The 20,396-nt window shown below is 61.7% G+C and overlaps 3 protein-coding genes across 3 annotated transcripts in view; 1 reads left to right on the plus strand and 2 right to left on the minus strand.

Moving 5' to 3' along the window:
* Positions 1-750: 750 nt before the first annotated feature.
* Positions 751-4,750, plus strand: ENO3 (enolase 3). Its single transcript, XM_056863137.1, has 11 exons — positions 751-848; positions 946-1,041; positions 1,436-1,494; positions 1,843-1,912; positions 2,005-2,138; positions 2,342-2,564; positions 3,573-3,770; positions 3,988-4,189; positions 4,281-4,389; positions 4,487-4,545; positions 4,640-4,750. Exons 1-11 carry the CDS (start codon positions 764-766, stop codon positions 4,707-4,709), a joined length of 1,305 nt encoding a protein of 434 aa, XP_056719115.1. The 5' UTR covers positions 751-763; the 3' UTR covers positions 4,710-4,750.
* A 1,852-nt stretch (positions 4,751-6,602) lies between these two features.
* Positions 6,603-11,518, minus strand: SPAG7 (sperm associated antigen 7). The gene is made up of 7 exons (XM_056863582.1): positions 11,431-11,518; positions 8,037-8,104; positions 7,706-7,794; positions 7,496-7,580; positions 7,307-7,396; positions 6,822-6,978; positions 6,603-6,724 (listed from the first exon to the last, which is right to left on the minus strand). Exons 1-7 carry the CDS (start codon positions 11,516-11,518, stop codon positions 6,603-6,605), a joined length of 699 nt encoding a protein of 232 aa, XP_056719560.1.
* A 5,384-nt stretch (positions 11,519-16,902) lies between these two features.
* The window catches only part of LRCH4 (leucine rich repeats and calponin homology domain containing 4), a 30,915-nt gene continuing 27,421 nt past the window's right edge, over positions 16,903-20,396 (minus strand). The window contains exons 11-18 of the mRNA XM_056863583.1: positions 19,716-19,868; positions 19,532-19,583; positions 19,250-19,313; positions 18,776-18,898; positions 18,532-18,638; positions 17,962-18,099; positions 17,379-17,456; positions 16,903-17,112 (exon numbers count right to left, since the gene is read on the minus strand). Of these exons, the coding sequence (XP_056719561.1) occupies positions 16,903-17,112; positions 17,379-17,456; positions 17,962-18,099; positions 18,532-18,638; positions 18,776-18,898; positions 19,250-19,313; positions 19,532-19,583; positions 19,716-19,868 (925 nt within the window). The remainder of the gene's footprint in view (positions 17,113-17,378; positions 17,457-17,961; positions 18,100-18,531; positions 18,639-18,775; positions 18,899-19,249; positions 19,314-19,531; positions 19,584-19,715; positions 19,869-20,396) is intronic.

Consider the following 20,396-nt stretch of genomic DNA (forward strand, 5'->3'; position numbering starts at 1 on the left):
CTCTCTCCCTTCGGGCGGCTCTGCAGGGCCCCGAGCCCGCCGCGGGCTGCGGGGTTAGGTGGGGGCGGGGGCGCCGAGGCGGCCGGACTCCCGGCTGCGGCCAGCGGGGGCGCCGCGCGCCAGGCTCGGCTCTCCGCCCCGGGGACGGCCGCGCCAAGGTCAGCTGGTGGCCGAGGAGGGAGGGCGGCCGGGAGGGCGGCCGGGCAGCTCGTGGCCGGGCCAGCTGAGGCTGGAGGGCAGCCGGGCGGCTGCTTGCCGGGGGCGGGCGGGCGGGCGGCTCCGGTTACCGGCGTGGCCTTTCGGGCGGCCCTTGGAATGGGCCCTTTGGCCTTTCCAGGCGTCTAAATTTAGGCCAAGGCGGCGGGGGGGGTTGGGTCGGGTCGCCCCCCCTCTCCTCTCCCCTCCCCCTCTCCGCCCGGGCCGGCTGGTTGGCTGCGGTCGCCGTGACGCGCCCGAGGGAGCTCCCGGGGCGGGGCTGCCGTCCTCCCCCCCCCCACGCTATAAAGGCGGCGCCCCCCCCGGCCTGGCGCCGCCTGCAGCTCCCGCCACAGCCCGCGACCCCCGCCCGCCCGCCGCCGGCCGGTGAGCGCCTCCTCGGTCCCTCCGTCGGGGCTCCGGGGCGCTCCCGGGGAGGCGGCAGCTGCCCTGGCCCGCCGCCTGGCAACCGGGGCTGGGGACCGGGGGGGGGGGGAGGGGAGGGGAGGGGGCGGCTGCCTGGCTGGGAAGGAGCCGCTGACCCGGCGCCTGCCTTCCCCCCACAGCCATGTCTATCCAGAAGATCTTCGCCCGGGAAATCCTCGACTCCCGAGGAAACCCGACGGTGGAGGTCGACTTGCACACCGCCAAAGGTGAGCTGCGGGAAAAGCCCGGGGGCGTCCCGCGCGGGGGGGGGGCGCTGGCGGGCAAGGCCGCTGACCCCCCCCCCGCCGCTCTGCCTCTCCGCAGGTCGCTTTCGGGCCGCCGTGCCCAGCGGCGCCTCCACCGGCATCTACGAGGCCCTGGAGCTTCGCGATGGGGACAAGGCCCGGTACCTGGGCAAAGGTGAGCGTGCTGGGCCAGAGGCTGAGTGGGCGGGGGGGCAGCGAGCAGGAGGGCTGCCGGGGCCCAGGGAGCCCCCGGGGTCTGCCCGCCCGTGAGAAGGGGTGGAGGGGAAGGCCCCTTCCTGTGGAGCTGGCAGCCACAGGAGGGTGGGGTGGCGGAGAGGGCGGAATGGGGGGTGGGGCGGCTACCACCATGACCACACAGGCCACTGGGGGAGCTTTGGTTACCCCATGGCTCCTCTTTAGCCCTCTGCTGTAGGTCGCTGCCCCGTGGGGCTGTCTTCCCCCAAACTCTCCCCCATTGGCCAACCTGCCCGTTCTCCCCCGTGTGCAATTCCTGCAATGCCCTTGACTGCTGCTGCCACGGAGTAATCTCTCTGTCTCTCTCTCTGCAGGGGTGTTGAAAGCTGTGGAACACATCAACAAGACCCTGGCCCCTGCTGTGCTGGAGAAGGTGAGAGGGCTGAGGTGGGCAGGGGGGTATTTGCCCCGGCCCTTTGCTTGGCAAGAGCTAGCTGGAAGCCCCCCCCTCAACAGCAGCTCCCGGCCCCCCTTCCTTCTCTCCCGGTGCCCCCACCAGCAGAGAGCAAGGGTGCGTCGAGCTGAAGAGATCGCAGAAACGCAGCCAAGCAGGGATGTGGGATGCCAGCGTCCGTTCTCAACTATGGGTTGTGTGGATCTCTGCCGATCCCTTTGCGGCCACCTTTGGCTCCAGTGGGCATCCGATTGTCTTCAGTTCAGCCTGCCTGGAAAATAATTCCCTCCCCTCTGTCCCCCTCCCCAAATTTCACAAACATCACAGAAACTCAGTGTCGTCGAGCAAGAGAAGATTGACAAAGTGATGATTGATCTGGACGGCACCGAGAACAAGTGTAAGTCTGACCTCCCTGCCTGCCCCCCTCCTGACCCCCTCCTCATTGGCCAGTGAGGCTGACCTTTGGCCCTTCTTCCTTCCTGTCCACAGCCAAGTTTGGGGCTAACGCCATCCTGGGGATCTCGCTCGCAGTCTGCAAGGCTGGGGCAGCCGAGAAAGGGGTCCCCCTCTACCGCCACATTGCAGACCTGGCTGGCAATGCAGAAATCATCCTGCCCGTCCCCGTGAGTCACCCGAAAGGGGAGGCACAGGGGCAGGGAGGGAGAGCCGGAGGGAAGGAGCGGCCCCCGCCCTCACGGGCTCTGGAGCCGGGGCCGAGGACAGCAGAAGGGTCCCCAGGAGCTCCCGGTGGGCACAGAGGCCCGGGTTCCCGACTGGGAGGGGACCCGCGGTCGCCCTGGGTGACGGACTCGCCCTCCTTGCCCAGGCTTTCAACGTGATCAACGGCGGCTCCCATGCAGGGAACAAACTGGCAATGCAGGAATTCATGATCCTCCCTGTGGGGGCCAGCAACTTCAAGGAGGCCATGCGGATCGGGGCCGAAGTCTACCACAACCTGAAAGCCGTCATCAAGGCCAAGTACGGCAAGGACGCCACCAACGTGGGGGACGAGGGAGGATTTGCCCCCAACATCTTGGAGAACAACGAAGGTAGGGCCTGAGGCCGAAGCAGCCGCTGCTCCTTTAAGCCGCAAGGTCTCGCGTTTCAGGCCGGCCTCCCCTTCCACCCAAGACCTTTAAATGCTGGGGCCAGAATTAGCTCAGAGGCTGTAACCGGAGCCCCACGGAAAGGCCATGGGGCAGCCAGTCCCCCTTCCTTCACACACCACTGGCGGAGGCTTTGCAGACGGGGTCCTCTAAAGCCCATTCTGCGGAGATACCGCGACAGGTGGCAAGACTGGGGGGGGGGGATCATGAGTTGGCTGATGGCTGCAGAGGCCCAGCTTCCAATCCTGCATAAAGCTTGCTGGTCCACCCCCTTAGCCTAGCCTACCTCATAAGATTGTTGTGAGGTTAATCGGGGGTGGGGGGAAGCCACACCTGCCAAACAGAGCTATTTGGAGAAAAGGTGGGATAAAAATAGTTTATTATCTGTTTTTAAGGGCCATGAAAGTCAGTAACTCCAGGATACTAGAAGTGCAGAAAAGGGTCTCTTTTTTTTACACCAGCTGGTATTTTACAGAGCTGGATGTAGGCTTCTGGGTTATGCAGAAGCAAACCAAAACTACAAAATGTTTCTGAGACAGCTATCCTGTTCAGATCTACTCGGAACCCTGCTCGTCTGTTCAAGGGGGCTTGAGTGTGTTTTGTTCCCCCAACCTCTTCCGCCTTTACGGCAACCGGATGGATGAGGGACAGTCAACGTGTCCTCTCCTGGATGGCCTGGTGCAGGTCTTGTAGGCCGCCTGGGCGGAGTCTACATCCCGCTCGAGTCTTTTCCCAGAAAAGGGTCCCGAGGCTTGCCCTGCGAGCCGCTTTTCTCCAGAAGAGCGCTGGCCCTTTACCAAACTTGTTCCCCACAGACCACTCAACTGACCGAGGGGCTTAGGCTTGCTATTTTGGGGCCCCAGATATAAATCCTGCTGCGGTGGGGGGGGGCTGGTACCCAGGAATTCCCTGACGGTTCACCCTTCGTGCCCGCCTCCTCCTCCCCCAAAGCCCTGGAGCTGCTGAAGTCTGCCATCGGGAAGGCCGGCTATCCTGACAAGGTGGTCATCGGCATGGACGTGGCGGCCTCTGAGTTCTACCGCAACGGCAAATACGACCTGGATTTCAAGTCTCCCGATGATCCGAACCGATACATCTCTGGGGAGAAACTGGGCGAGCTTTACCAGAGCTTCATCAAGAACTACCCTGGTGAGGGGAGAGGCAGAGCGGCTGACCCCACAGATGGGGGGGGGGCTGGCCGTAGAGGCAGGGCAAAGGCCTTCTGCACATGCTCAGGGGCATTCCATCCTATGCCCTGGGGGGAGGGGGCTGGCATCTCCCATCCAGAGGATCGGGTGGTTGGGCCAGGAGAAGGGAGCCCCCTCCTGGCTGCGCTGCCCTTAATCGCCCTCTCCCTTGGCCCCAGTTGTTTCCATTGAGGATCCTTTTGACCAGGACGACTGGGAGACGTGGAAGAAGTTCCTGACGCAGGTGCAGATCCAGATTGTGGGTGATGACTTGACCGTGACCAACCCCAAGCGCATCCAGAAGGCCGTGGAACAGAAGGCCTGCAACTGCCTCCTCCTCAAAGTCAACCAGATCGGCTCTGTCACGGAGTCCATCCAGGCGTGAGTACAGCGGGGGGCCAGGCAGGGAGTGGGGCCGGCCGGTCCCTTTCCTCTCAGGGGACTGACACCCACCTCTTCTGTTTCTTGGCAGCTGCAAACTGGCACAGAGCAACGGCTGGGGGGTCATGGTGAGCCACCGGTCAGGGGAGACTGAGGACACCTTTATCGCTGACTTGGTTGTGGGGCTGTGCACAGGACAGGTGAGAGGCTGGGGCAGCCGAGCTCCTGTGGGGGCAACCACCCCCTGCCTTCCCTCCCTCCCCGCACCCTGACCGTCTCTTGGGGGCTCTTTTGCAGATCAAGACAGGAGCGCCCTGCCGGTCGGAGCGTCTGTCCAAGTACAACCAGCTGATGAGGTGAACAGATCTAGAGTGCCTGGGGAGAGGCGGGGGGGTTGAGGGCAGGGGCCCGGGCTGGGAGCTCAGCTGCCCGCTCTCTGCTCCTCTGCAGGATCGAGGAAGAGCTGGGAGAGAAAGCCCACTTCGCCGGCCGCAAATTCCGGAACCCCCGGGCCAAGTAAAGGACATCTCTGCCCGGAGATCCAGGGGACCCCCTCGCCCCTGCTGGGATGCGGTGCTGCCTTGCACCTGAGCGCCGGTGAGAACGAGTGCCACGGCCGATAGGAGCCCAACACCTTTCCGTGTTAAGGGCTGCAGAACACCTGAGGAGCTCCTGTTACACCCCTGAGCCTCTCTTGGGATGCTGAATAAAAAGGCAGTTGAACCCAAGCAGTCTGTGTTCTCTCCTGACCTGAAAGAAGGGGGAATTGGGCCCTGTGTTCTCCCCTGGCCTAGTCTCAGCAGTACACTGCACCAGTACCCAAGGAACCGTGCCTCAGGGTTCTAGGCTTCAAGACAGAATTACAGAGTTGGACGGTACCTCGAGGGTCATCTAGTCCAACCCCCTGCAGGAATTTCACAACTACCTCCCCCCCACATCCCCAGTGACCCATACTTCATGGCCAGAAGATGGCCAAAGTGCCCTCCCTCTCATGATCTGCCTAATAGAATCAGCATTGCTGACAGGTGGCCATCTAGCCTCTGCTTAAAAACCTCCAGGGAAGGCAAGCTCACCACCTCCGGAGGAAACCTGTTCCACTGAGGAACTGCCCTGACTGTTAGAAAATTCTTCCTAATGTCTAGACGGAAACGCTTTGGATTTAATTTCAATCCGTTGGTTCTGGTCTGACCTTCTGGGGCAACAGAAAACCCTCCTCTATGTGACAGCCCTTCAGGTACTTGAAGATGCAGCAGTTGGGAGTGTAAATATTTTGTGTCTACATTTTGGAAGCCAAAGCTGGTGGTTTTGAACATGGCCAAAGTGGGGCCCTCTGGGCTGTTCCACCCCCCTCCCCCAATCGCATAAGGGAGGACTTTCAGGACAACATCCCCCCACCACCTTCGGACCTATGAAACTAGAAGACACCCTCCCCGCCCCCAATATGTATGTTTCCATCTACAATGACGACAGGGAAAGGCAAGAAGCAGTCAAGACTGGTTTTAATGCTGCACATAACACCCCCCACCAGAATTTACAGACAGGAACCATCCTGGAGTCCTGCAGAGACTGGGGTGGGGGACACACACAGCCAATTCACATTAGAAGAGATACTGGGAAGCCCAGCTCACTAAAAGCCCTCCAGCTCTGGCAAGGAATTGAAGGGGAGAAGCAGCCGCAAGCCCCACTGTGACCCCCTCCAAAGTCAGTCATGCCCCCCATCTCCACCCTGCATCCACCAAGCCCTTTCACAGCTGTGTAGTAAGGGAGGGGGGCTCATGTGGCCAAGAGCGCCAGAAGCCACACAAAACAGCCACGGGGCAACAGTGCCACAGGCCGCCACGGGCAGGAGAGTCCCAGCGGCTGCAGTGCTCTGGTGGGTGAGCAGCCCTTCGAATGGGCAAGACTGCAACTGCAGACAAACAGGCCTCCAAAGGGGGGGGCTGACCCCCCCCCCCAAGCTCACCCCCCAAGCCTGGAGGAAGGCCAAACTGAACAGGCTCCCGGTATGGGCTAGAAGGGGGGGGCTGCATTTGAGTAAGGGTGTGTGTGTGTGTGTGTGTGTGTGTGTCTTCAACAGCACACGAGAAACTGGGGAGACTGGAGACTGGACCCCCTGAAGACCTCCACAGGCCGTGATCCTCCTGGGTAGGGGTCCCCTCAGCTCAGCCCCAGCTTGTGAAGACGGCTGCACTGACCATCGTCAGCTCCCTTGCCAGAATTAAAATCAAAATGCCACCAGAGACTATCGGTTAAAAATACTCAAGAAGTGCAAGAGGAAGGGGGGGAGGGCAGATGTGGGGGGGAGAACGGGACGCAGCTCCTCCTCCTCTTCCTCTCTGGAGCACCCAAAACAGCAGCTGTGAAGACAATCCCTGCCGTGCTCGCGCGTGGCCTCATAGAGGTGGCCCCTGTCCTACGAGCTCTTGGCGGGAGGGGCCGGGCTCTCCTCCTCCGACTGGCGCTGCCGCTTCTTGGCCCGGATCTCGTTCATGGCCTCTTCGATGGAGCGCGTGTCCCTCTTGTTGGCCACAGGAACTGGAAGGGGACACGGAGGGAGGGAGGGGAAGCTAGAACGGAACTGGCTGGCCAGGACCACCCTCCACCAGAAGGCCCCCTCCCCTCCTGCACTCACCGCAGCCGTAGGCCTTGTTGGCCTCCATGGCGTGGGCGGCATCCTTGGCGGCCACCTTGCCAATGAGGTGGCTGTACTTGTCCTTGTAGTCAGTGTGGGGGTTCACCACAGTCGGCCCCCTCCGGGCCTCCTCTTCCGCCTGCTTTTGCGCCAGCTCCTGTGGGGGGGGGGAGGAAGGGGCAGAACTGGCGGGGGGCAGCTGAGGACAGCGGGGGAGGGGGGAAGGAGCCACCTCCACCCACACAGCAAAGGCCGCGCGTGGGCTGAAAGACCCGGCTGAGCCTTTCCGGCTCCTGTGGGCAGGGGTCCAGGGCTCCCAGGCGGGGAGGGGGCCCAGGGCACACTTCCAAGGCCTCAGTGGTGCCTCAAGGGGCCTTGCCGGAGGATCTGGTGGGAGGAGACCCACACACACACTGCAAGCCTTTGGCGTCCCTCTCTGGCCACGGGGGGGCTCGTTTCTCCCAGGCTGCCCCTCCGCCCCTCACCTTGAGCCGGCGCTTCTCCTGTGCCTGCTGCGGGTCCCACTCCTCCCCTCGTCGGTAGGTTTCCAGCTCTTCATCTGATGGGGCAAATTCCTGGGGGTGGGTGGGAGGAAGAAGATGGCTGTGAGAACAGGAATGGGGAGGGCAACCTGGGGCGTGTCCAGGGAAAGCCCCCGCCCGGCATCCACTTGCCTTCTTAAACATCATAACGTAGCGCGAGTCCTCGTCTTCGCCAAAGGAGAAAGAGGTCAGCCCGGCCACTTCCACCACATCGTGCCTGAAAAGGGAAGCCAGAGTTGAGGCCTCGGAGGCGCTGACCGCCCCCCTGGGATGCCTGTCCCCCTGGAGCCACTGATGGGAGAGGTCTCTCCCCCCCTACACCCCATTCCCCCAGCGACTCACAGGATGCTGCGCTCAACCTTGTTCATGGGCTGGAATTTCTTCTTGGTTTGGCTGCTGTCCTGAATGAAGCCGGACACGACCTCCTCCATCTGGGGCAGAAACAGAGGGAGGGAAAATGTCAGAGCCCGGCTAAGGGGGAACAGCTCCTCCCTGCCCCCCTCCCCTTCTGCCACGGGCTGGGTAACCACGAAGCAAACGGGCTCCTTTCCTTCCTTTGCATCTGAGGAAGTGAGCGCTGACTCGCCAAAGCTCAGGCTGCAGGCAAGGCCGTTAGTCTCGGAGGTGCCCCCTTGAGGGGGGGGAGAGGAGAGCCGGGGGGAGGGGCACGCACCCGCTTCCGGAACTCGACCTTCTGGCGCTTCTCCTGCTCCTGCAGCTTCTTCAGCTGAGCCTTTTGCTCTGTGGGGGGGACAAGAGTCAGGAGGAAGCCAAATAACCGGGGGAACTCCCTGCTGCAGCACAACAGCCTGGAAAAGGCATTCGACAGAGCCACAAAAGAGGAGGAGTCCATTAATGGTCACTAGTCATGAGGGCTAAATGGAGCCTTCATGTTCAGAGGCAGAGTATATCTCAACAGCAGGGCAAAAACAGGAGTACTTGGGGCTCTGACTTGGAGGGATTTACTGGGGTTTTTTATTAATTTTTCACAGCACTATACTGGCTTTTTATTGATTTTTTTATTGTTTTGTAAGCCGCCTGGGAGGCTTTTTAGTTGAAAGGCCGTCTGTGCGCAGACAAACTCGCGCTATGCCTGCCTTGTGCCTCCTGGGCGCATCCAGCGGGCCTTTGGAGAAGCAGGGATGCTGGAGGAGGTGGCCAAGCCAGCCAGCTGCCGGGGTCTGGTCGTGTGCTCAAGGCCACCCCGGCCGCACCTTGGACATTTTGCCCTGCCCTTTTGCCAAGAAGCTCCCGGGGGCATAAGCGCTCCGCCCTTCCTTGGTCCGCAGCAGCCTCCAAGCCCTGAGAAGAGCCCTGCTGGATCAGACCGGCGGCCCAGCCTAGTCCAGCACTGCGATTCACCCAGCAGCCAACCAGTCCCCCTTGGAGGCCCAACCGACTGGGCATGGAGGCCGAGGCCTTCCTCCGACGTTGCCTCCTGGCATTGGGATGCCAAGGATGACTGCCTCTGGATGTGGAGGTTCCCGTTAGCCTCCATGGCTAGTAGCCACTGATAGAGCTCTCCTCCATGAATCTGTCTGATCCCCTTTCAACGCCGCCTCTGCCTGTGGCCATCACTACGTCCACGGGCAGTGAGTTCTGCACTTTAATCGCTCTTCTAGTAATGTAGTATTTCGTTTGCCCATCAGTTTCATTGGGTGCCCTCGTGTTCTAGTGCTCTGGAAGAGGGAGAAAAGGGCCCCCGTGTTGACTCTCCCCACCCCATGCATAGTTTTGAACACATGAACACACATGAAGCTGCCTTGCACTGAATTAGACCCCTCTCGGTCCATCAAAGTCAGCATTGTCTACTCCAGAGGTCGGCAAACTCATTAGTCAACAGAGCCAAATATCAACAGTACAACGACTGAGATTTCTTTTGAGAGCCAAATTTCTTAAACTTCAACTATTTAGGTAGGTACACTGTTTATTAACTTAATAAATTTTAATTAAAGTTTTAAGTCTTAATTAAACTATAGGTACACTGAATAAAACTTGATATCATACTTAATAATGATCTTATTTATTGATAAAAATTAAATTGTAAGTAAGGTATCCATAAAATTAAATCATGACAATGACTGACAAACAATGTGAACAATGGCCTTGCATCTCCCCGACCCCCATTGACATCTCGGCGGCCGCCCTGGCGCATCCCGGCCGCCTCGGCCTCCCGTGCTTGCCTCTTGGCCTCCTCCTCCTCCTCGCTGCTGCTGCCGCCTGGGCTCTTTTCTGCCTTCCCTGTCCGGCCGGCCTGCTGTCCGCCCGTCCGCCCCTCCTCAGCGCCTCGGTCTCCGAGGAGGAGGAGGAAAAAGAGGAGGAGGAAGGCGGAGGGGTGTCCTCCCCCCCTCCCCTCTCGCTGGCGTTCTCCAGTGGCGGAAGGGAAGGGCAGGCCACGAGGGCGACACGCGGGAGCTTGCAGGTGAGGAAGGCGGGGGAGGGTGTGTGTGTGCAGGATCGGGGCCTCCCTCCTTCTCCCCGGTGCTCGAGCCAGCACGTTGCAAAGATCTGCCCCCCCCCCAGGCGCAGCGGCGGCTCTGGGCTGGCGAAAAGGCGGAAAACGTCTGCGGGACTTCTGCGTGCACGCAGAGCCTGGCCGGGGCAGGGAAGGGATGCCAGGCTCTCCTCCACCGCGACGTGCAGCCCCGATCCTCCGCCGAAAGAAGCCAGCCCCCCCGCGCCCTCCGTGCCTGGGGAAGGTGGCTTCTCTCAGGTGGGCGGCCATGATCGTGCAGCCCAGAGCCGCACTCAAGGGGGCAAAGAGCCGCATGCGGCTCACGAGCCATGGTTTGCCTACCCCTGGTCTACTCAGACTGGCAGCGGCTCTCCAGGGTCTCCGGCAGGGGTCTTTCACATCACCTATTTGCCCGGTCCCTTTAACGAGAGATGCTGGGGATTGAATGGGGGACCTTTTGCATGCCAAGCAAATGCTCTGCCACGGAGCCACAGCCCTTCCCCGAAGTTTTATAAACCTCTAAGTTGCCCCCCCCCGCAGTTGTTTCTTCTCTAAACTAAGAAGCCGCAGACCCTTCAGCCTTTCCTCATAGGGGAGGGTCTCCAACCCCCCCATATCATCTCGGTCGCCCTCCTCTGCACTTTCTCCAGCTCTCATTTTTTAGATACGGTGACCGGAACTGCAACAGCATTTCCAATGAGTCTGCACTACAGATCTACGGGGTGGGAAGTGCTGTCCAGTCACAGCCCGCTTACGGCGACCCCCTGGGATTTTCAAGGTGAGAGGCGAGCAGAGAGGTGGTCAGCCATCCTGGGTGACCCCGGACCTCCTGGGCAGTATCCCATCCAAGCACTAACCAGGACTGACACGGGGGGGGGGGGACTTGCAGGTCGAGATGGAGCTAGTGGGGGGGGGGGATGACATGCAGACTGGGACCGGAAGACACGGCGGCACTGGAATACTGGCAGTTTTATTGTCAGTTGCTTTCTGTCTAGACATTAGGAAGCACTTTATAACAGTTAGACCACATTCCTCGGTGGAACGAGGCTTCCTCGGGAGGTGGGGTGGGCTCTCCTTCCCTGGAGGTTTTGAAGCAGAGGCTAGATGGCCATCTGTCAGCAAGGCTGATTCTGTGACCCTAGGCAGATGAGAGGGAGGGCATCTTGGCCATCTTCTGGGCATGGAGTAGGGGTCACTGGGGGTGTGGGGGGGAGGTAGTTGTGAATTCCCTGCCTTGTGCAGGGGGGGTTGGACTAGATGACCCTGGTGGTCCCTTCCAACTCCATGATTCTATGATGATTCCTGGGGGGGGGGAGGGGGGTTTTCCCTTTGGGGCGAGTCGCCCCTTGGCCGCCAGACCCCCTTCCAGCCCCTATAGCAGCCCCTGCCTCTCCACGGCCCCCTTCCCTGACGCCCCCCCCTCGCCCCAGTGGGAATCCAAAGCAGCAGCAGCCCCCCCCCGCCCCACCACCCCGAGAGGGGGCTCAGGCGGGGGAGCCCCTCCCCCCCCAAGACGTCCCCCAGCAAGCGGGGGGTTCGAACCCGGGCCACCGCCCCCTCCCCCTCCCCCCCGGCCAGTGAAGTAAGAGGGGGGGTCCCCCCCCCGACTGACCCCTGGCGCGGCGGGCCTCGCGGTCGCCCATGGCGGGCGGGGGCTCCATGGAGCGCAGGATGGAGCCCAGCAGGTCCAGCTCCGCCATCTTCCGCCGCCGGAAGCCCCGCCCCCTCGCACGTCACGCGCGGAGCCTTAAAGGCGCAGGCGCGCCCGGAAGCGGGCGGGGGGGCGGGCGGGTAGGCTGCCTCTGCGCGGGGAGGCTCCGCCAGGCCCAAGCGCCCGCGGCCCCCTCTAACCCCCGCCTCGGCCTAGGCCGCTCCCGTGTCCTGGGGCGGGGAGTTCCGCGGGTGGCAGCCTGCCTCTGGCCGTCCGGGACCTGGCGCGCGTCGGGCTCGCCGGGCGCCGCGTCCGTCCCCGGGTAATGGGGGGCGGGGGGCGGGGGGAGGAGCCCCCCCTTGTCTCGCTCTCTCCAGATGCTGCAAACGAGGCAGGGGAGGCGGCGGTGGGTTTCCTGCCTGGTGCAGGGGGCTGGACTAGATGACCCTGGGGGGCCCTTCCGACCCTTCTCTTATGAGGCGGCGTCCCCCAGCTCTGCGGGGGCCGTTTCCGTACCGGACGCTCTCTGCCCCGCCCCGCCCCCCTGCAGCCCCCCCCGGGGGTCTTTTCCGGCCGCAGCCCCTTCGGACCCAGCAGCGTCGCTCCGCAAGACGCGGGATGCCAGGGAGGCTGCAGGGCCCCCCCCGCCCGCCCCCCCCCCAGCTCCCTCCCCTCCGACCTTTGGGGCATCCTCGGGCAGCTCCATGCAAGACAAGGGGTCCCTCGACAGCGCAAACTGGGGGGGGGGGCTGAGGGGCTCGAGCCCCCCCCCAAGCTTGGCCAGGCGGGGGCCTGACCCCCCCCCCGGGCAACCGGTGTCCCCGCGAGGGGCCGAGCCACACGGGCCGCTGAAGGCCGGTGCTGGCCTCCCTGCCGGCGGGCGGCCCCTCTGCCCGCTGCGTGGGGCTCCGTCCCGGCTGGCCGTGCCGCGGCGGGTGCGCGTGCCCGCGGTCCAGCGCGCGCTTCCTTCGGGGCCCCGCTGCTCCCGCGGCCCAGACGCCGGCTCCGGCCGCCCAACGCTGCACAACGACTTCGGGTTCGCGGGGTGGATTAAAAGCTAACGTTGGATTTCAGCTGCCTGAAGAACATTGGTTCCAGCCCCCCTCTCACTCCCTCATGCCCCCCCCGGGATGTCAGGGGCGCCTCATGATGTCATAGCAATGCCTCTTGCCCACTCCCCACAAAATCAGAAAGTCTACACCCCTGCCCCCCCCCCAGCAGGCAGCATCAGGGTCAGACCCTGGCCGGCTGGCCACTGTGGGAGATGGGGTGCGGGGGGGGGGGAGACAGACCCAGCCGTCTTTGCAGCCACACAGCCCCTTCCCCGGCTGGATCCTGCACACAGTGTTTTTCATTTGATTTAAAATACTATTTTCTCCTTTGTCTCACTTTAAGTTTATATTATTTTATGGCCCGTCTTACATAAGAACATCTTCCACTAATTCCCCCAACTTCAGTGGGGGCCACCCTATTCAAGGTGCCAGCAGGGCTCTCAGGTCAGGTTCCTTCTCCTTTGACAAACTTCAGGGTCCACACGAGGGCCGATTGATTCCCTTATGATGCCACAACGGGTCAATTGACTCAGATTTCCTCAGAACTGTTTTGGAAGCCCCAAGCCTGGAAACGTCAACCCTCCCATAGAACACGTCCGAAGGCTGGCGGGGCAGGAGGCCCCTTTCCAAGCCCTGCGGGTCCTTCCTGAAGGGGCTTCCTCCTCTGACTGCAGGAGAATCCCCTCTTGACCATCCGTCTCCACCGATGTACCTGAAACAGGCATTATTGGGGGGGGGGGAGAAGGCGGGCCAGTGATTCTTTGGCTACAGCGGCTTCTTTCCAGGTAAGAGGGCTGGTTTAGTGGCATGCTCCACATTCGACCATTTCCCATTTGACAGCCTTGAAAATCAGCCCCCCATCACCACCCAGGGACCCAGAGCTGTGCAAACTGGGATGTGGCTTCTAAGGGCCAGGAGGCAGAGCCAAGTGTCAGCCCCTCCCCCAACCAGCCAGCATGGTTTTTTTGCACAATTTATTTTTTTTTAAAAAGGAACTCCCCCCCCCACCTTCCCTGCTCTGCCTCCTGCTGCAGTTGGGAAGGGACCGACACTCTCCTCTTCTGAGGGTGCCCTTGTGGCCACTGCCAGGTGGCTTCCTTGACCCCCAGGGATCCTCTGAGACTCGGTGGGAAGCTCAGCAGGAGCTCTGCTCATGGCACAAACAGGTAGAAGGCCCTGTGGGCCGGCATCATCACTCACAATGCTTCCACAGAGCATGGTGTGCAGTTGGCGCCCGTGACGACGCTCCCCTCCCTCGCGGTGCCAGTGAAATGCCCCCACCAGCGGTGAAGTGGCACCACAGGCCCCCAGGAGGCAGCAGCAGCAGCGATGCACCCTGGCCTGCAACCTGAGCCACTCAAAAGGAAAGGAGCTTGCCCACCCCAGCCCAGGGCTACCCCTTGCAGGTCATAGGTGACATGAAGACCTTGGCCCATGACTCCAAGAGCCACTGCCAAGCTAAACAAGAGTCTGGGGAGGGCACACCGACCCTGTGAGGAGGGGCAGCCCCTTCTACACGCAGAAGTCAGCCCGCCCCCGGCCCAGCTGCCTTCCCTGAATTGGTCCTACTGAGCAAAGAACACAAAGTTTGTGGTGCCAAACAGCCGACTCCTGCCCAAAGTCCGTGGATTAGGTGGATCTCTGCCTGGGTCCCGCTGGGCCGGTGCCGGCCGTCTCCAGCAGAGCCTGGACAGTCGCAGCCAGGCAGGGCAGGCCCTCTTCTTCCAACACCTGCTGTGCAGAGCAGAGCTTCTCCTGGGGAGGGCAGGGAGGGCAGGGGGTTAGGGGAGCAAAGCCCTTCTGGACTCTTGGAGGGGAGGGCCCGGCCCAGGGAATTCTGCAGGGATGGAAGACTCCTCCGGCCTTCCCTTCAGTTCCTGCAAGCAGCCTCTCCGCTGCATCTTCGGTGACTTGTTTCCCCCCCCCCCACTTCTTCACGAAGGACAGCACCCCAGCCTGGAGGGCCATTGGGGGGCCCTTCCCTAGCCCCCTCCCCCAGCTCCTCGGGCTTGTGTCTCTGCCTCCCCTCCAGACATCCCACCATGGCTACTTCAGCACCCTTGAAACAAGGCCGGGCTCCACAGAAGGGGCCTGGATGCTACACGCATTCCCCAGCCGGGGAGTGGGGACTTCAGTGCTGGTTGGACTCGGGTGGTGTTTTGTCTGCCGCCTTGAGAGCAATCCCGTGATCAAGGCAGCATCAGCACCCTTTGAATAAGTACCCCCTGCAAAGTATCAGCCCAAGGTGTGCCAAGGCAGCAGCGTGGCCTTCTTTGACTGGACCCTGGCCTTCTCGGGAAGCAGAGTGGCTCTGCGTCACGCACCTCTTGCTGCAGAAAGAAAGGCACCGCAAAGACCGCCCAGGCACGCCGAGGCAGGAGGAAGGCCCAGGGCGTGCCGGCTGCTGCAGAGGAAGCTCTCCTGACACAGCGGGGCCTGCTTCAGAGCAGACTGCCTGGCAAAAGCAGGTGACGCACAGAGGAGGCCCTGACACTTCAGCTGCCTCCCCTGGGTGGGGGGGTGTCCCTAGGGCCGGCAGAGGGTCCAGCGTGTGCATCACGCTCTCTCATTCAGAGCGGGCAGTCGGAGTAGCCCCCTTTCCCTCTCGTATATCGCTGGCTGCAGGGAGGCTCACTGTGAGGAGCAGAAGGGGAAGGAGAGGCAACGGAGGCCGCGACTGCAAGAAGCCATGGGGGAAGCAGACAGAGACCCAAGACGGCGTCAGCTTCGGGGGGAAAGTCTTTCTTCACATTTCACAATGTACAAAAGTAAAGCCAAACAAACGGATCAACATTTCTTTAGAAGACCACAACAGAAGCCAACACACGCGCACACACATACACACAAAGTGAATTTACAGCCAAAAATTGAAAGGAAAACAAGAGCCCTTTAGAAGAATTCCACCCTGAAAGGAGGAACGCAGGATAAATAGAAACCAACGTATTTACAATTTTGTACATGCTTAAAAACAAAGTCTTTACAATATCCCATAGTCGTCTTCTCTTCAAATATATATATATATATATATTTATATATATATATAAAATATATGTATGTATAATTTAAGGTGTTTAAGGCAGCACAGGGGGAGAGCAACAGAGGTGGGGGCTGAAAAGAGGATCTAGAAGGAAGCAGCTTCCGGAGGTCTCAGTGGCAGCAAGAGAGCCCCCCCCCCCACTCTCCCCGGTTGCTGTTAAGGCATTTCTGTTCAAGGGCTGCATTGTAAGGCATGACAGACAAGGGAGGGGCTGTTGTAGCCACTACCACAGCCAAAGATGGGAAGAGGGGCTGGCTCCCCTGCCAGCAGTTCCCAGGGTGTTCCGCTCCCTCCCTCTCCAAATGGCACCATTCAACAACGGTGGGAACTGAGCCTCGAGCGACTGCAGCCCAGCCCCCCCCCCCGTCAGTGCCAGGAGGAAGGGGAGAGCGCGCAGAAGAGGGCGGAGAAGGGTGGGGGCAGGTTTTTCACCAAGGCCCACCTCGAGACATGTCCCGTCCCTGAACTTGGACGTCTCCAAGGGCTGGCAAAAGGGACAGAAAAGAGCAGAGATGCCCTAACGCAGCAGACATCCCTGAACGGCCAGAGAGAGCAGAGCTGTTCCCAAGCTCAGGCAGGGGCCTGCCTCCTGCCACAGAGGGCCTTATTTGGTTTAGGACCCAGAGCCCGCGGGGGCTTGGTTCAACCTGAGCTAGAGCCCCCGGCCTTGGGAGGCCGAAATTGGAGAGATGGAGGCAGTCGAGGCACGGAGCAAGAACCCTCGCCTTCGGAAGGAAGGAAGCTCGGCTGCTGAGGGGAAAGGGGTGGGGTGGGGAACCGGGTTCAGTGCCATCAGCCGGGAGAGTGCTTGCCTGAGATGCAGGGGCCCACACGCAGGGGCTGGGCCTCCCTCCCCACGGGCACCCTTGAATTAGTACAATGCAGCTGAAGTGCGCCGGGCTCAAGGGTGGAGGAGCTGGGGGGGGGGCAGTGGCTCTTTCCAGGCAGTCAGATTTTGGGCCGGACCAAACACAGAGACGACACAGACAAGGCACAGGTACGACTGAGCAGGGAGAGTCTCCCAGGAACGTGGGGGGGGGGGCACAGCCAATAAGTGCTTCAGACGCACAACCGCTCAGAGCCCCTCCTGGCTGGCAAAGGAAGGGGGGCTTTTGCGTACTGAGGGGGAGTGCCCCCCTGAAGCCCCAGGGAGGAGGGAAGAAACCTGCCCCTCCTCCACCCCACCCCCATCCTCTTCCTCTGTGCAAAAGCCCCAGCAGCAAGTCGCAGCAGCCACGGAGGCGGCCTGGCTCCTTCTGAGGACAGGCCATGGGAGGACTCACCCCCCCTTTGGAAGGCCACCGAGCCAGGCGGGCCCCACAGACCAGACCCCCCCTCGCCCCCTTAGAAGCCACAGAGCTTGCGATAGGCAAGATACAGCAGCAGCATCAGAGAGACATAGAAGACGCCAAAGCCGGCCAAGTGCTCTGACAGGGAGGCGGCAGGCGAAGGAGCCACCGCCCCCCCTGGAGCAAGACCCGGCAGCGCGTGGAGGAGGCGGAGCAAGCCGTGGGAGTTGCCGCGGACGACGTCAGAGGTGGAGCAGAGGGAGACCTGTGGCAGGTGGAGAGAACACCCCATGAGACAACAATGCGCGCGTGCGCACACACACACACACGTTAATACAGCGGCAACAGGGAGCAGAACGGGGGGGCAGCTGGCTGAAGAGTACATGGGGGAGTGGGCTACAAGCCAGAAGCCCTGAAAAGCACACTGAGGCAGTGTGGGGGGGAGAGAGGAGAAATCACTCCCAAGCGGGCAGGGGGGGGGGCTTCTCCTTTCCCACTGGCAAGGCACACAACCCCCCTCCCCCTGCTCACCTCTGGAATCCCCAGTTGGCGGCACGCCTGCAGGAAGCTCTCCACATTCTTCCGACTTTTGATGGCGTTCAGCTTTGGCTGCCGAGAAGGAGAAGGGAAGTGGGGGCATCGGAAGCCCGTCTGCTTCGGCATCCCTCAGTCGGGAGCTTTGGGAAAGGCCCCCAAGCAGGAAGAGGGCAGACCCCACCCCACCCCCAACCGTGTTCACAGGCCCAGTGCCTCTGATCAAGAAGCACCACTGGAAAACCACAGCCAACAGTCATGGGGGGGGGGCGCCTCTCACTCCTCCTCAAAGGTGCTGCTGTTACGTCACACGTGCTTTTCTCAGTCCCAAATCAACCGCCCCTCTATTCACTGGGTGGGTCACAGAGGAACCCCCCCCTTTTGCCACCCCGTGCCTTGTTTGCATGGGAGAAGGGCAGAATCAGAAGATGGTCAGAAGCCCCCGTGGGCCCCCAGGGCCAAACCCAGCCCCCAGGGAGGCCAGCCAGGGTTTGTTTTTTTTGCATTTGTGGACAGGGGTTCAAATCGGCCTTTCCTCTTCCCGCCCCCCAAGCACACGCTGCATCACGCAGAGACTCACCACCGCCGGAGAGGGCACATGGACAAAGGGCACAGACCGCGGGCGCAAGTGGTTGATCAGCTGGCACAGGAGCACCCCATTGGCCAGCGCCTCGCCCAGGTCCTCAGCAAGAGTGATCTTCAGGTGGGACTCAATTGCCTGGAGAGGGGCGGGGGGGAGGCATCAGCACCGCAGGAGGGATTGGAGTCGGGGCTCACCAAATTGGGCCGTTTTCATTTGTAAACAAACTTGGCAAGCGGCTAGTCCTCAAGTTAGGCTGGGAAACGTGTAGGCAGAGCCTGGTGAGATCTCAGAAGCTAGGAATTTTGGGGGGAGGGGGCCAATTTGCACTACAGCAAATCCAGTGCTCCCGGGCTCAGAACTCCCTATGTCAGCAGGCGTGGCGCCTCCTCTCTCCCCCGGGCATTAGGTGCCCAGAATATGTCTCTGGACACCCAATCTATTCAAGTCCCAATAAAAGGCAAAAGCAACCTTGCAAAGATCCTCTCCCTCCCCAAGTCCAGGGTGCCTGCCTGCCTGCCTGCGGCAATGGGGACTTCTGCTTGCAGCAGCTGCAGGGGTCAGACTTACCTTCCGCAGGTGAGTCGTTAGCTCTCTCTCATCCAGCACCTGTGATCCAGCACGCAGCCTTGACGGGGGACTGGACTCGGCATGGTATGGCTCAGGCCACGAGAACCCTGGGAACAAGAAAGGGAGTGGGGTGTTCTGAAACGGAGGCCCCCCAGGGCACGGAGGCCAGAGGCAGACCAGCTCCCAGGGGGCCGCAAACCAGTGCGCGAGGGGGGAGGCATTTCCTTCCCTCACTGCTTCTTACCAGAGCCCCGCTGGATGCTGTTCCGCGACGAGGAGCGGAAGAGGAAGCTGTTGGGCTTCTGCGGGAAGCCAGGCTCTCGGCAGGCAGGGCAGGCGGCCACGGAGTGCTGGGGCTGAGCCGGATCTGCAGAAGGGGGGGGGGAAGGAAGGAGGGGACTAAGGAGAGGGTTCTCTCTGGATGGCCGGGAGGACGGAGGCGCCAAGGGGAACCCCCAAGTGATGCTGTTCCCCCAAGCGAGGGCCAACTCCTGGCCGCCTCTGCTCTCAGGCCTTTCCTCAGAGACCCCACCCAACATCCCCCGTCCCAATCCCTCCGCTCGCCGACACAGCCTCTGCCGACCCTTTTGCTGGCTCCCCCCACTCCTGACCCTCTCCTCAAAAGGCCCCCCTGATCCCTCCCTCACCTGTCTGCCAGGAGGCTCTGGGCGGGCACGGATGCCCGCCAGATTGCCCTCCTGCTGCTCTTCTGCCCAGCCCCTCTTGGACTTACCTCCGTGGTGCAGGGCTTGTCTGGGGGAACCAGCCGGCTGCTCGGCTCCCTGCAAGAGACCAGGGGAAAGGGGTCAGTTTCTCTGTGTCAGAAAAACAGGATATTGGGGGTGGCCAAGCAATGCTGTGGGCGTGCAGGCTTCATGCAGATGAATGCCCAGCCCCATAGGGCACCACAGATCCTACCAGGCAGGCGGAAAGGCCGGCACGCGGGGCTCACTTGCTCGCCCTCTCTGCCACACACCGCCAAGCGGGGCCCGCGTCCTACCTGGCTGCGATGCTTCAGCTGGGAGAGGCTGCTGCTGTTCTCAGCCAGGCCACTGTCGGGGGGAGGGGGAAAGAAAACACGGTCAGGAACCCACCAGAACCACGTCCAGTGTCGCAAGAGCACTCCTGCTTCAGGCCAGCAGCCCCCCTCGCCCAGCACCCTGTCTACACCCGAGCATGCCCACCTGTCCCGCTTCTCTCGCCCCTGGCTCCACAAGGCCCCCCATGGCTGCTGCAGCTGCTGCCGCTCCCTCTCCTGCCACAGCTGCAGGACCTCTGGGCGACGGCGCTCCTCTCCTGGTGGCTCCGGCCGGCACAGGCCAACTCCCCCGGAGGCCCTGCAAGCACCCAAGAGAGCCACGGGATCACCCCGCCATCCTGGGCCAAAGGCCACCGAGTGCAGAGGACACCCCCCCCCCGGGCCAAGCGTGGCAGCCCCCAAAGCGGGCGGGCAGGCTGGCTAAAGGAAGATCTCTCCCTCCCTCCCTGGCGCCAAATGCAGCCCCTCTCCGCAGAAGCAAGCACCGTCAGCAGAGACGGCCTAGGGGAGCAGGCCCCCACACCAGCCCCCTGTGCTGTGGGGAAGGCCTCATGCCCAAGAGGAAGTGGGAGCTTCCCCTGCTGCTAAACCCCCGCCCCAAGAACTGAACCCCAGCATCCAGGAAGGGGCCTGGGAAGTGGAGGAGGTTGGAACGAGCTCCCCAGGAGGGCCACCTTCATCTGTCTTGGCTCAAGGGAGGCCCAGTGGCAGGGCCTCTGCTTGGCATGCAGGAGGTCCCAGGTTCAAGTCCTGGCAGCACCGCCAGTTAAAAGGCATAAAGGGAGGGAGGTGATGGGAAAGACCTTTCTGTGCCTAAGACCCTGGA

Source organism: Euleptes europaea, chromosome 18 (genome assembly GCF_029931775.1).
Source record: "Euleptes europaea isolate rEulEur1 chromosome 18, rEulEur1.hap1, whole genome shotgun sequence".
NCBI classification, from domain to species: domain Eukaryota; kingdom Metazoa; phylum Chordata; class Lepidosauria; order Squamata; family Sphaerodactylidae; genus Euleptes; species Euleptes europaea.